Source organism: Schistocerca serialis, chromosome 3 (genome assembly GCF_023864345.2).
Source record: "Schistocerca serialis cubense isolate TAMUIC-IGC-003099 chromosome 3, iqSchSeri2.2, whole genome shotgun sequence".
NCBI classification, from domain to species: domain Eukaryota; kingdom Metazoa; phylum Arthropoda; class Insecta; order Orthoptera; family Acrididae; genus Schistocerca; species Schistocerca serialis.
Window position 1 is genome coordinate 303,924,747 of NC_064640.1, and position 16,296 is coordinate 303,941,042.

General features: G+C 37.3%; 1 protein-coding gene across 16 annotated transcripts in view; it reads right to left on the bottom strand.

Annotated features, from left to right (window-relative positions):
- The window catches only part of LOC126470094 (uncharacterized), a 1,674,514-nt gene that overhangs the window by 1,262,479 nt on the left and 395,739 nt on the right, over positions 1-16,296 (bottom strand). For 2 of the 16 annotated variants that reach the window (XR_007586124.1, XR_007586123.1), the window contains exon 10: positions 4,055-4,161. The exons of 13 other annotated variants lie outside the window; for them this stretch is intronic. Coding sequence is in view for 1 of the 3 variants with exons in the window: in XM_050097650.1 (XP_049953607.1) it covers positions 4,081-4,161 (81 nt within the window). In the remaining 2 variants the exon portion in view is untranslated. Of the gene's footprint in view, positions 1-431; positions 2,302-4,054; positions 4,162-16,296 lie in introns of those variants that run through there. One more of the 16 variants, XM_050097650.1, reaches the window with a different exon arrangement.

Genomic DNA, 16,296 nt, shown 5'->3' on the forward strand with positions numbered 1-16,296 from the left:
AGTATGTCTTTTACTGTCACAATTGCCTATGTGGAGAATTTTTTTTCTGTTCCAGATGTAAGCAATATGAGAACATTAGCATCTCAGAATAATGGAAGTGTAAGTGTGTATCTGTCTCAGAAGAAATTTGAAATGCCTTATAACATTGCAGTAACAAAAAGTGTAAGGAGAAAGTACTTACTTATTCATTTATTTTTACAGAAACTGTGACTAATTCGGTGTCGTAAGTATGGCTCACTAAGTTTTTGTTTTGCACTATAGTACATTAGTGATTTTTTAGGTGCAGTTTTGGAAATACTTACTGTTTAAGTGAGGTGGTAACTCATGCATGTATATAAGCATTACTTCTGAAATGGTTTAATTGGGACATGTATACAGAAGTAATCATTTTTATTGTGTTTCATGACAAAATTTGACTGAATTAGTATCCATTTATTAAATATCATGGATCCTTTACAAGCAATTTATTACTTACATTTCTCAGAAATGCACCTCATGCCACATGAATATTTGATATGTACATGTTGGTTAATAATAGATCTAACCATGGGTGGTAGCACAAAAAAATTCAAGAAGCACCTTCAAATTCAATATTTTGAACAAAGTCTGAGAGGGAGTTTAATGCCACAACAATGCAACAGTATAAATAGTATTCAAATAAATACCAGTACATTAAGTCATTTTCACACCACATTTTTACTTTGATGACACACACACACACACACACACACACACACACACACACACACACACACACACACTTATATATAACAGATATTACCTGCAATTTCAACAATGAAAATAACGAGTGATGTGAAAATTTCATCAATATGTAACAGAACAGTCATATTACATATACAAACAACTCTTACACAATAAAATGTTGTTAACTATAATGCCTATTTGTTCAATAGTTTTAATACTTATATTTAACAGCTTCTTGTATATCAATTTTTTGTTATGTATTCCAAAATTACTTCATAACTTGAAAGAAGAAACAGGAAAATGAATTCAAACAACTGTTTTCTTAGTCTCCTCTCTACATACACCCAGACTAGTGATACTTACGCCAATTCTCTTCTGAAACTGCTGAAGCTTAGTTTCCTTTTTCACAAACATGCTTTTCTACAGACATTACTTAGAACACTGCAACTGTTAATCAAACTACGTTCAATCTTTACACTGAATCTTGCATAAGCATCATCCAGATAGTACAGTTACACTCCCAGCAATATTACATTTTGGTCACGTTTGAATAACCATATTATAAATGTCTCAAAATACTATATATTAGTTTCTCTTAATTTTACTTTAATTCTTGCGTTATTACTGTTGTGTAACTGTTTATCTACAGTTTGTTTCATTTTCATGTATTTCTTTAAGAAATTAGCAGACTAAATTCGCCATCGAGTGATGCTTCCAACCAGCACAACAAAAGGATGGCAAATACATTTTGCTAAATCATCAGCCATCAATTTAATCAACAAAACATTTCTAGGCATGGAATACTATGAAGGAGTATACCCTTAATCTATTGCAATAACATATGACACACAGCAATATTCTAATTTTTAAGCACATTCAAATTAATGAGAAGGAAGGACAAAAGCTCCTTGTGTGTAGAACAATAAAGGGAAAATATTTCTTCAGGAGTGTGTTACACTGAAGTTCAAGAAAAGAACACACTAAATGGAACATTTATTAACACTCATCACTTTAGACTTTCATTTGAATTTCCATCAACTGCAATCATCAAATTTGGCATATAGGCAAGACACAATACAAGGAAAATCAAATTGTTTTGATTGCTTTCAACACAGAATGATACAACACTGCTCATACCATTGAAATTTTTACTTCAACTTCTGCATCATGCCAATGGTAACCAAAAGTGACTGGAAGCCATTATGAAATCCCAGTAGCCAAATTAGAACAAATGGTATGAGTATTTGTGCATTGAAATTAAGTTTAAGGATTTTAACAGAATATTCAGCTTCAAACCAATTCATCACACAGAGTAAAATGACAGTTCTTATACAATTACAAAGAAACCCATTAAGAAAATATCTTAGACATTGTTTCCTATGTGGCTGGAATGTATTGTGTATTACCTCCCTAATAATACTTATTATTTCTGGTCCTGTCAGAAATCTTCAACAATAATTGCACAATAATATTAAGAAACTCTACATAAGAAAAACAAATTTCTTCACAATACTGGGAACACAGCAGTCTAGTAAAATTGCAAAGGCAGTATTGTTTCTTGGTTGTATCCACACACATTCTGGAATGTGACATTTTCTGCAAATAAATAATAAATTTCAACATTGAAATGTCTCTACACAAACTTCTGATAAAATTATTTAATAAAAATAATAATAATAATAATAATAATAATAATAATAATAATAATGGTAATGTTAATATTACATAATCAAAATAAGAATTAATACAGTATCCTAAATCATTGAGCACACACTACAACCAGAAAGTATCATTTTTTCCAAACTCAGTTGTTTTACATGATGTAAATGAGTAAATTAATTTTTTGTGTGTGCTTACCTTCTGCAAGATGTAATATATGAAATCATGATATCACAGCTAACCTTTGTTTTTGTAAAAGTGATTTATTCAGCTTGATAAACATGTCTAAGTATTTTTCATCATTTTATTAGAAGGGCTGAAATAAAACAAACTGCCTCCATTGTAGACCAAGTACAGTGAAATATGTGGTGAGGAGGAGGAGGAGGAGGAGGAGGAGGAGGAGGAGGAGGAGGAGGAGGTTGGACGTGGGCAGAAAATACAGTGGAACATTTGAAACAACTTACGTATGGTGTAATACATCATACATGATGGGATAAGATAACAATGGATCCTAAGTGAATGAGTGGCCACATTAGCAAATAATAAAAAAGAAAAAAAATGGGAGGTCATTGTTTATCTTAGATGGTAAATCACTGGAGTGAAGACGTGTGGATTATTGTGTATTATTACTAGAAAGTAACAATTCAAACTAGTTATTTTATATGCCAAAAAACTGACCCGCGTGAATAATTTTCCTGTGCACATGACTTTCTTTTTCCATTGCAAAGGAACTACTATTTTTACTTCTACACATTCTGATGGAAACTGTTCTCAACTTTTACAGTGATACACTACCCAAATGTATACATAACTAGGTAAGAAGAAACCTACAACTTAAATCTCAAGAGCCTTTTCTTTTTCTCTTTTTTTCAAATTAAGAGTTTAGAATGTAGAAAATTTGTCACAACTGTGCAAGTGAGATAGTGTGTAATGACAAAAATCCATCAAGATAGTGACACCAGGAAAAGAAAGGGGAGGGGTGGAATTGTAATCAGAGTGATTACAACTTTTACATTAGAGGAAAGTGAAAGAAATTAACATTATGCAGCAATAGTCCTATGTGAATCTCTTTAACCATAATTACATTGTGATACACCTATGGAGACATTTTTTGAACAACTTTATCATTTGCTCTTCAAGCGTCCTCAAGCTATGTCAATAATTCACCTACTGTTTATAATACAGTGCTCTGAATCAGTGCCTTTACTGTCATCTACCACTGCTTTATACAAATAGTGTGTTTCCAAAGTAAGTATATGAAGTCATACATTTTCATATTTAATTAGTGTATGATCAATATGAAATAGTAGCAGTCCCATTCAACCTACATCTAGGAACAACACACAAAATTTGAACTCCAGAAAAAGACCTTGTCTACTTCATACAGCAACCAGCTTACTGTTACAACAAAGATGATTTTATATCTATGAAATTTTCTTGCTTTATCAGCTAACTAATAGCTCTGAAAACAGTTGTTACTTGGCTAATAATGTGAGAAGATTTCATCACTGAAATTCCCTAAGAAAGCTTACATTTTCTTGTCAATTTCATATCTCTCAAATTTTTAGTTATATATATATTATTTCAATGATGTGTAGAAAATTCAGCACATCAGTTTTACAGTATGGAAGTGTCAAAGCAAATTTTATAGCAATAAAACTTATGGAATAGTGTTCCTGATATATCATACCATTGGTGGTGGTTCAGAGGTCACGATCAATGCTCTGAATTTTTTTGGATCCTGCTCTCCCACTCAGCAATCAGTGCACTTCTTTTTCTTGGGGAATTTTTCTGAAACTTTAAAACAAATAGACTTTTACAAATTACAGACAAATGATCCACATAATCCAACTTCTTGGCACAATCACAGAACATGCCAAAAGAGTAATTTTTATTTTTACTACTACCAGACCTGAACTTATGAGATCATGTGTTTGTTTCTCTGCAGGAAATCCTTTGCAAAAGCCAAAAGGGACAGTAATTCCAAGGTTATCAGGAAAGTGGTTCAATGTTTGTAATCTCCCCACAGAAAATTACCCTCTACCACACAATAATTAATAATGGTCAATCAAATCATCCACATTTATTCGCTTTTGAAAAGCATCTGATCGGAGTTTCTAGTAATATATGCGCCGACAGCTCATCGATGCCAAGGTATTTTCCAGTACGTTTATTCTTTGGAATAACAGAGAGACATATATGTATTCTCCATGGTTATTATAGACGTGTAACGAGGACAGCTTCGGAAGTATCTGTTGGAAGATTGTCGGGTTTCTAAAAGAGACATATTTGCTCTTCTTCTTGCTAAAGCGAGCTATTAACGTTTGTGCCACTAGCGGGTTATTCGAAGAGAGAGAAAAACTGTAATTGCAAATTAAGTAAGACTTTGAATCAACAGAAAACGGAATATGTAATGGAGATGGATTGAATATACAATTTTCCTCAGAAATAAGGTTTGTGACCCTTTTATTCTAGAGTGAGTGACGAATGAGTTCTTTGTCTGAATCATTGATTGTCTTGGCCCTGTAATTAGTGGGGAAGTTTCAGCTGTGACGAAGAGAGCCTGCAATCGACAAGTCTTTATAAAATCGTCCAAAAAGGCTTCGGACACATCTGAAATTCGAAATCTGTCGTAAAAGGAACGAATTGTTCAAATGATCGATTTTCCCAACTGAATGCAGCGCTTAACAATAATAATAGATATAAAGATCTTTTACAGCAAGCCAGCCGCTGAATGTTAAGACGAAGGGCTCCACCAGAGATTCTATTGGGCTGATTTCACGTAATGAAATATTATATTTAAAATTGTACATAGATAAAGGGGGGAGAGAGAGAGAGAGAGAGAGAGAGAGAGAGAGAGAGAGAGAGAGAGAGAGAGTGAATGTAATTAGAGAAAATACTCAGAATCCTCCATTAGTATAATTGTTTGCCTGTCTTATCACGGATCAGCCTAAAGACAAAACAGGAGGCCCTTACTTTACGGTACAGATTTATGTGTGAGAGTGAAGGAATCATAAGGGCAACAAATACACGTCTTTACAGACAAAACATTACACCAAGTTAGCGGCAAGCTGCATTTCCAATAACATTATATAATTCATTATAATGGCCAATCCGTGACAGGACACGTTTTTGGACGTTGCTAAAATAATTTTGTTCTCTGTTTCATGTGAACTACGATAAGCCAACTTAACTGACGCTTGGAAAAGAGAAGAAATACTCGCAGTCAAATTAAGTGGATCTACAAATAAGAACATAAAACAACACGCTGGGTGCAGAGAAAAGGCCAGATCTATAATTTTATTATTAAAGCTTGCTAGTATAGATGAAGTATACGCTTTTCTATTTAGTATTATTGGATATTTGAACATTGATTAATTGTGTTCATGCTAGATGTAGTTCGATTGACCTGCCCCAGTTGCATCTATCTGTATAAGTACAGTAAGAAACTAGCCACAGAAGTACTCTTGTGTGAACGGAGTTACATATAGTGACAGTAGAAGGAAGATATATATATTGACGGTAGAACATTTATATGGTTTTAACTAGGGCAATGTTTAAGATGAGTCAAGCAGAGCAGAGCAGCACGCAACAGCCTTCAGCTGTTAGCACTGATAATTATGATGCAGTAAGAAGTGTTGTAGAACCGATGGGTACAGATAGCGCAATAGAATGCCCTGTAGATACGGAGGGACATGTAACGGCAAGTACGCAACATGGATTAGATCCATTAGTCATTATCATGAGACAGATGCAGATGATAACCGAGAGCACGAATAATATGAATACAAAATTAGCCTCAGTTACTGAGGGGCAGGAAAATTTGAAAACCAACATTAACGCGAAGTTAGCCTCAGTTACGGAAGGGCAGGGAAATCTGAAAGCTGAAATTAAGCAGCAGTTACAAGACAGTTTTTCCAAATTAGAGCAGCGGATAGAGACGAAGACCAAGGAACTCAAAGATCAGGCCGAAGAGACGGAACAAAAATTAACTGCACAAATAGAATTGGTGAAAGCTCAATGTGAGGAATCTACTCACCACGTACGTGTAGAAATGAAGGAGTATGTGGCTATTAAGATAGATACCGTACGGGAACAGGTGGAAATGGTTCCGCAATTAGTACAAAAGCAAGATGCCATGTCATGTGCAATTGCGCAACTTCCTGAATTGGCACGTACGCAGACTAACCTAAAGGAAAGTGTTGAACATCTGACAGAACGTCAAGACGTTATAGACCACCAAATTAATGTATTAACGGGTAAATTATCTGAAATCACATTAGAAAACAAAAGGCTAATGTGTGAAAACGTTGAGCAAAATGTTAAAGCAGCATTCCAGAGTTTATCTGGCAAACAGGAAGAGAGTTTGTTTGCGAAAGGACTTGAAGTGCGACAGCAGTTAGGTGCTGATTTAGAGCATTGGAAACAAACGATAGAAGAGTCGATGCGCATTTCACAACAAGGCTCAGAACAAATGAATACAGGCCAGCAGCAGAAGTTGGCAGCGACTATAGACCCAGTTACTGCACATTCGCACACGATACCGACTGGTGTAAGTAACTCAAACATTAAATTGCCACGAGCTAGTTGTTCGCATGAAGTCTTATCTAACGGAGATTACGAAAGCCTTTGCCATGCCGAAGAAAAAATGATAAAGCATCGGCAATTCCAGATTTTTAACACTGACAAAAGGGGGGTCCATCCAATTGTTTTTATTCGAAGTTTCAGAGGAGTGCTACCCAGAAATTGGTCGGCGTGGCAGAAGATCAGTTTCGTTACAGGATATGTACAAGGTTCGGGGGCGATCTGGGCTTCAGACATGACTTCTGTTTGCTCGACATATGACGATTTTGAGAAGGCGTTTTTAGCAAAGTTCTGGTCAGAAGGGGTACAGGAACGCCTAAGGCAGGAGGTGCTCTACCCAGAGCCTTTCTCCTTTTCAAAAGGAAGCCTTAGGAAGTATTTTGAAAAATATATAAATAAAACAAGATACTGGGACAGACCTATGCCCTTGCCAGATATAATAAACATACTTAAGGCAAGACTACCAACCAGCATCCAGAATCAATTGATTTACGGCAATGATAAAGACTTGGAGTCGTTCCTCACGACGTTAGACCATATAGATATTATCGAAGAGAACAACCAGAAAGCCCGTAATAACAGATTCCAATACAGGGAGATAGAACCTCCGCCAAATGGTAGGCAAGGGAATGCACAGAGATCGTTAAATAGTGGAGAAACCCCTCAAAATCTCAATAGTAATACCGGCAATAGCCTTGCGGGGGGGCTATCCAAGGAACAACAGGAATGGGAAAAGATACAATCCCGTGTTGGGGAATGAAAGGAATTTCAGACCTCAAGCCTGGAACAATAACAGTAATAGAAAGTGGAATCAACCGGGGGGAATGAACTCAAATAATCAACATCAGTGGGGACGGACATCTGCGAATCAACCGGTAATTACCGAAGTGACGGACAATGTCAACCACCAGGCGAATCAAAATCCAACAAACTTTTAAGGACCCACTCGTGCCCCGGAGGAGCGGTCAACAATTGGTTGAGGGGCAACAGGATATGTGTACCCATGCTAACGTATAATGATGGATGATTACTGGCAGATGAATTGACCGAGGACTTAGAACCCCAAGATGAGGATAAGGAACAGGTGGCAGTAGCCGAAGTGCAAGTCATTTTGGAGACTGTACCTATAGTGGCGGTTTTAGACACAGCTGCAACCACAAATGTTATTTCGGAGGCTCTATTCAACAAGATCAGAAATATAAGACGAGTACCAATTTTTCCAGTTCAAAATTGCAGAATAATAGGCGCCGTTGGGGCTAGATTTGCTAATGTAAAAGTGCAGTCACTACTTAGTGTAGAAGTCGGAAATGTAGCAATATTAAGCACATTCCTTGTTGTGAAAAATTTGGTGGTAGACTGCGTTATCAGAGTCGACAGCCTACGTCAATACGGATGCAGAATAGATTTTAAAACAGGAAAAATTTGGTTAAATGTAAATAAACAAGAAATTGAGTTGGACTTGTTGAAAAAAGAAAGCCTTACCAGAAAATATAATAGTGGGATCAGTGTGCAAGTAATCAGGACGGCACAAAATTCTTAACAGCACGTAATTAATGAGTTCCAAGTCAAAGGAGATTTCGGTCAATTAGTGTATGAGAAGTTAAATGAATCCGACTGCATTATTGAAGATCAGAAGAAGCAGCTCAAAGAATTATTATTAGCGTATGAAAATGTGTTTGATGAAAGGCCAGGAGTTATTAAGGGATACATATGCCATCTCTACGTTAAGCCGCACGAAACGTATTGTAGAACTTTCTATCCTGTTCCCTGGAGGTTAAAGGCTCAAGTTCAAAAAGAAATAGATCGCATGTTGAAATGGGGTTTGATCGAACCCTCTACAAGCCCATACTGCTCCCCATTGTTGGTCGTGCCAAAAGCATATGGGACTGTGAGACTGGTACTCGATGCCAGAGAAATAAATAAAATCATAATTCCAGTGAGAACACATCCGGAAAACATAGACGAACTTATACAACGGTTCCAGGATGTCCAATATTTGACGAGCATTGATTTGCGGAGTTCTTATTGGCAAGTCAAGCTGGATGAGTTATCAAGGAAATATACAGCTTTCATTTATTCCGGAAGAAGTTACCAATTTACTGTAGTTCCTTTCGGACTCAACATTAGTGCTGGAATCTTTATAGCAGCTCTAGATTATGCACTAGACCCAGAACTAAGAAGCAGGATAACAGTGTTTGTTGATGATTTGCTTATAGCATTGAAGACTTGGGAGGAGCATATTACCTTACCGAGTCGGGTGTTGGACGTGTTCAAAACCATGGGAATAACTGCTAACCAATAGAAATCCCATTTTGCACTAAACAGAATCAAGTTCCTGGGGCATATAATTGACGCAAAGGGAATTTTACCAACCAAGGAGAAGCTAATTGCGATTAGTAAGTTTCCAACACCCAGAAATAGGAGGCAATTAAAAGGGTTTATGGGTCTTGCCTCATTTTTTAGAAGATTTATAACAAATCAGGCCATGAACACAGCAGCTCTAAATAGTTTGCTGAAGAAGGATGTGCCCTGGCTCTGGACATTAGAGTGTCAAGAAGCATTTGAAGAGATAAAGAAGCAATTAGTAAATACACCGCTTTTGTACCATCCGGACATGCAAGAAGAATTTTACTTGTCAACAGATTCGTCGAATGTGGGTCTTGGAGCGTGCCTTTTCCAAGTACGCAAGATAAATGGACAACTTACCTTCTGTCCTACTGCGTTTGCTAGTCGTGTTTTGTCCAACTGTGAACGAACTTACACGACGACAGAATTAGAGGCACTTGCGGTCGTCTGGGGATTTAAAAAATTTCATTATTATCTATATGAGTCAAAGACTATCGTATATTGCGATCATCAATCATTAACGTTTTTACAAACGTGTAAACTGTTACACCCCAGACTGGCTAGATGGACTCTCGTTCTGCAACAATACCAGTTTAAGATCGTGCATGTCTCAGGACAGCAAAACATTATTACTGACGCTCTATCAAGGTCACCGCAGGGTTTAACCAAAGAGATTGAAGTAAATAATAACTAAGAATTCCCTGTATTGCTGCTGCAGGAAAATCCATTTAAGACGTACTACGTCAATTTGTGTGCGCATATGGCCCGGTTACAGAAAAGAGATGCTCAATGGGGAAGTGTCATTCAAAGGTTACAACAGCAACCTTTGGATCAGATGGCGTATTATTTTTCCGCTGTGGAAGGCCAAACAAAGTCCGTTGGTGTGTTTGTATACCTGAGGCGCAAATAGAGAAACTTGTATGGTTCACTCATTTAACCTGGGGACATTTCAGTGCGACAAAATGTGCAGACAAGATAAGTGGGTGCTGTTATTTTCCCAACATAAAGCGCAGAGTGCATGAGGTCTTAAAGAGATGCATAATCTGTCAAAAAACAAAGCCGGATTCAAAAGGGACTAAGCACCCATTATGCTCTATATTAGTCCAAGAACCAAAAGAATTAATTTCGTGCGATCTATGTGGACCGTTACCTACTTCAAGAGGTGGTGTTAAATATGTGTTGGCATTTCTAGATGTGTGCACGAAATACGTAAAGCTGTACCCGATAAAGGCGGCTACAGCTAGAGTAATTGTACTAAGATTGATAAGGGATTATCTTCCACATGTTGGTACACCTAAAGCGATCCTAACAGACAATGCTAAGATATTCACGGGACTCCGATGGAAACAGGCTTTGTCTCAAGTCGATGTGAAACACATACTAACATCATTTTACCACCCACAAGGCAATTTGGTTGAGAGAATTTTTAGAGAGTTCAATCGATTTATGAGGACGTATTGTCATAATAAGCAGACTGCATGGGCAAATTATGTGGAAGAGTTTGAGCAGATATACAATAACATGCCCCACTCCTCAACTGGATATACACCTCATGAATTGATGTTCGAAGCAAAAGAGGAAAACTTCTGGACTGAACATATGCCCAAAACTCAGGAAACAGATGCCTTGGGAAGAAAAAGTAAGACAAGCCATCATAAATATGATGAAAAAGGCTGATCACAGAAAACAATAATATGACAAATTAATCAAGAGGGTACAGACATACCATGTCGGAGAGAAGGCACTAGTCAAAAGACATACCAAATCCTCCTTAATAAAGAAAAGTACAAAGAAATGGGAGTTACTATATACTGGCCCATACATTATCCTACAAATTCCGAATCCTGGGGCTTATCTGTTAGCATACCCGGGATCGAACAAAATAAAAGGGTTATTTTCCCATAACGACTTGAAAAAATTTAATGAAGATTAGAAGATAGGGAGGAATGGTGTTGCGAGTGACAGAGATGAACGCTCGTGAAAATAAAAAAAAAAAAATAAAAATAAACATAACAATAAACTGTGTGTGTAGTGTTAGAAAACTTTAAATTGAAATAGTTAATCAGTGACATAGATTATAGAAATAGTGACTAACTATTACTATCGAGTGTTGTAAAGAAGATAGTGGAGATAGGCTTCACCTGTGGTTTTGGTGAACATGGAACTTTAGCATTGCTAATGTCATCAAGATTTTTAAAGGATCTAACTGACCATCAAGAAGAATGAAATGTTTCCCGCAAATGACGCTGAATAATCAAAGGAGGTTCCGAGTGAATGTTCATACATAATCTCAAGTGCACGCTTAGATGTGTAAACGTGTGAAGGGATGTGTTGAGGCAGTGAATCGTGAGTGACGGTTAATGCTGCAAAGATAATTTCCCACACAAAACAGTTGACGTCGGCGCGAGAGTTAGAATCGATATAGATGACACAGATATGCTTTGTAGGAGACTCGCATCAAACGCGAGAGTAAACTGATTCATGTTGAACTTTAAAAGGAAAAGGTGTTATAATTAGAAGTTAAGAGTTTTTAATTTATTAATGAATGTTTAAAGAAAGTAATATTCATAGAATTAGTAGTTATTTAATGGTTCGTGTTCGTTTGGGAATTCTGTTTGAAAAATCCATTTCCATGTATGTGCATGTATGAACGCCGTATGAATCAGAGAATAAATGAAAGAAGTGAATCCGCATTCCTCAATGCTAATAACTTTTACATTACAGCAATCAAGCGGAGAAATATATGTATTTAGAATAAAAAGTTTTTGAGTATAGATAAATTATATGACTTTTCAAGGAAATGATGGATTATGTCTTTGTATAAAATGAACTACACTTTCCATTATTCGATGAGTTGAATCCAAAATCTATTGCAAGTTGCATGAATCCTTTAAATTACGAAGAACAAATATGTGATAGAAAATGTGTCAGAACTTTTGGACTTATAAGCACAAGTGGGGATGCAAAGTCAAAAAGAATATTCAAATGAGAGTAAATATGATGATGTTTTTGGCAACATCATTAGTTAATGGCTAAATTCCTTGAAGTACGTCGTAACAAAAAGGATGCATGAAGCCATAAGGATTTTGCTTTTAAAAAGGAGAAACTTGGACGGTGCAACCTAACCAGTTCTCTTACAGGAAGAGTTTCCCTTTTGGTCATTGCTAATTCTGTTGGAATGAATGTTGCATGTGAAATCGGGTAACCCTGTTCCTTCTACTCTTCCCATTGTGGGCCGTGTAGAAGACCGAATACAAAGTGGACCGTGGAGAAGACCGACTACAAATGGGGACGTCGGGGACATGCAAGACCCGGGAGAGTTTTAGCACCGCAAGATATTGTCCTAGGAACAAGATTGTGAAACGAAAACTTATGTTATTTATTGTAAAATGTTTTTTTTTGCTAGAGGCACAAATCACTCTTCTCCAAATCGTTATATAAATCGATCCCTATCTTTCCTTTAGAGATCTATTTTAAAATTAATTTGTTTTCTTCTATAGGCTTTCCTATCTTCTATGTACCGTAGGTTGGGGGTCTAGGCTTAAGAGGTTTCCCAAGGTTTCCCTGCTTAAGAAAGTTCCCAAATGGGTAGACCCTGATAACAGTTTCATGAAAGATCATCTTCCTTGGTTGTGCACAGCAGACATAACACCTTGATGCACGTAAAAGCAATAGAGCCGCGGTACCTGTCTCTTCATTTCTTCCGTTATCAATATTTCTTTTCTTCGTCTGTCTTAAACACAATATTCTTTTTCAGTTGGAGGACTGACAATTATCACTTCCGGGTTATCCACACTAATAGATAGCTCGCGAAGTGTGTTCGGTAAATCAAAATTGAGCTCACAAACTTCGCTCGCTGCAAGGGGCATTGTAATCTCCCCACGGAAAATTACCCTCTACCACGCAATAATTAATAATGGTCAATCAAATCATCCACATTTATTCGCTTTTGAAAAGCATCTGATCGGAGTTTCTAGTAATATATGCGCCGACAGCTCGTCGATGCCAAGGTATTTTCCAGTACGTTTATTCTTTGGAATAATAGAGAGACATATATGTATTCTCCATGGTTATTATAGACGTGTAACGAGGACAGCTTCGGAATTATCTGTTGGAAGATTGTCGGGTTTCTAAAAGAGACATATTTGCTCTTCTTCTTGCTAAAGCGAGCTATTAACGTTTGTGCCACTAGCGGGTTATTCGAAGAGAGAGAAAAACTGTAATTGCAAATTAAGTAAGACTTTGAATCAACAGAAAACGGAATATGTAATGGAGATGGATTGAATATACAATTTTCCTCAGAAATAAGGTTTGTGACCCTTTTATTCTAGAGTGAGTGACGAATGAGTTCTTTGTCTGAATCATTGATTGTCTTGGCCCTGTAATTAGTGGGGAAGTTTCAGCTGTGACGAAGAGAGCCTGCAATCGACAAGTCTTTATAAAATCGTCCAAAAAGGCTTCGGACACATCTGAAATTCGAAATCTGTCGTAAAAGGAACGAATTGTTCAAATGATCGATTTTCCCAACTGAATGCAGCGCTTAACAATAATAATAGATATAAAGATCTTTTACAGCAAGCCAGCCGCTGAATGTTAAGACGAAGGGCTCCACCAGAGATTCTATTGGGCTGATTTCACGTAATGAAATATTATATTTAAAATTGTACATAGATAAAGGAGAGAGAGAGAGAGAGAGAGAGAGAGAGAGAGAGAGAGAGAGAGAGAGAGAAGAGAGAGAGAGAGAGAGAGAGAGAGAGAGAGAGAGAGAGTGAATGTAATTAGAGAAAATACTCAGAATCCTCCATTAGTATAATTGTTTGCCTGTCTTATCACGGATCAGCCTAAAGACAAAACAGGAGGCCCTTACTTTACGGCACAGATTTATGTGTGAGAGTGAAGGAATCATAAAGGCAACAAATACACGTATTTACAGACAAAACATTACACCAAGTTAGCGGCAAGCTGCATTCCCAATAACATTATATAATTCATTATATGTTCTGACAAGCTACCCTCCCAATTTGTTCTAAAAAAAATACAAGAAAGAGGGTTGACTTGGAAATTAATTGCTTATCTCCACTTTTATAAATCCATATTACTACAGCATATTTTAGTCTTTCAGGAAGTATGCCTTGACTCACTGACTGATTATAAAGCTAAATAAAAGAAAACATTGGAAGTCAACTAGTATGTACGAGTTATTTGATCTTCTACGTCCCTCTGAACTCCCAACTCTTGAAATTATCCTCATTTTCCTACAAGTTTCTGTTAACCTTGTGCTCCCCGTATTTTATTCCTACTACCTTCAGAATTTTGAAGAGTGTATTCCAACCAAAACAGTAAGAAGCTTTCTCTAAATCTCCAAGTGCTAGAAATGTAGGTTTGTCTTTCTACAGTGTCTCATTTAAGATACATAGTGCAGTCTGTATTGTATTGCATGTTCATTTCTTCAGAACCCAAACTTCTCTTCCCTAAGGTTGGCCTCTACCAGTTTGTCCATTCTTCTGGAAATAATTAGCATCAGTATTTTTGAACCATGACCTATTAGGCTGACAATTCAGAGATATTAACAACTGTTGCGACTTGGCTCCTTTGAATTATTACAGTCACCTACTCCACAGCCTTGTGTCAACCTAGGTCTTTCAGATCTCGGTGAAATTCTTTTTGCTGTGTCGCCATCATGAGTTGTCCTAGTTTTATCTGGAGGGACTGAGTCCATACAATAGTAGATCCTTTCGAATAAGGGGAATAAGTACTCCTTCTCTAGTCATCTGGTTTACGTAATAAAATGAACTAGATGGCACAAATGGTACAGAACTAAAGCACTTGCCCAACCTAAGCTGTGACACGATCCGTGCCAGAAGACAGCTGCTAAGGAGCACGAGAGGGTGCACGGTTGGACTGCCTAGATTTATTGGGTTGAATTAACAGCACTCCCATGCTGGACACACCCCAATTACATCTTTGGCTTACAATGGAGGCAGCAGCAGGAGCATGTACGTTAAGAAACTGGAAATCTGTAGGATTTCCAGAATTCCACACTTATATAATGAATGTGATAAACATAAGAATGACAGAAAATGCATGCTCACTATGTAACAACTTCCAGTGGCTTCAGTAAATCTTTCTAACCATAGGAAGTAGGAGCAGTGTAAGAAATAACCACAGTACTGTTCAGATGACAGTCTGGTTTACTGACTGGTGAAAAACAGACGAGGTTGCTGGAGGCAGTGTACACAGGGTGCAGCCTCAAATAGAAAGCACAATCTATCCAGGGAAGCTAGCAACAGTATTCCAGGGGAAATATTCACAATTAGAGTATGTGCAGAGAAGTATCTATGTAGGTGTTACGAGGATCATTGCATCTGCATTCATTCATACAGCCAAGTTGCTCTGAAATCCCTATCAACCCCTGCAATGAGATCAAATATATTTTGCAGAGTGAAAACCTGCTGTCAGTCCCTTATCACTCAGAAGTTAGTAGTAATGTGCAAGCTAATAGGCTTGCCGCCACAGGGGAAATGACCATTTGTTGGACCAGAACCTGTCCTACCCATCACTACTTCAGTGGTAAAATTTAATACTATGTATTTAAATCACAAGACAGCATGCAAAATATTTGACTACAACCCAAAAACAAAATTGTGGCAAGCCAATGATGCCAGAACTATGTTCTAAGAAAATTTCTGTAATTGTGGGGTTAACAAGAGGCAGATTTAAGTTTTAGATCTAATGAGTGGGCATAGGAACCTCAAGAAACACCTGCACACAAAGGGTATCACTAAGTGGGTCTGAGACTTCTATTCAGTCACATATTGATCAGTCTGGGTGGTGGTGATGATGATGTTGGGGTGGTTGGGCGCTCAACGGCGTGGTTATCAGCGCCCGTACAATTATCCAATCTTTGCTCAGTCCAATTTCGCCACTTTCCTGGATGATGATGAAATGATGAGGACAAAACAAACATCCAGTCATCTCGAGGCAGGTGAAAATCCCTGACCC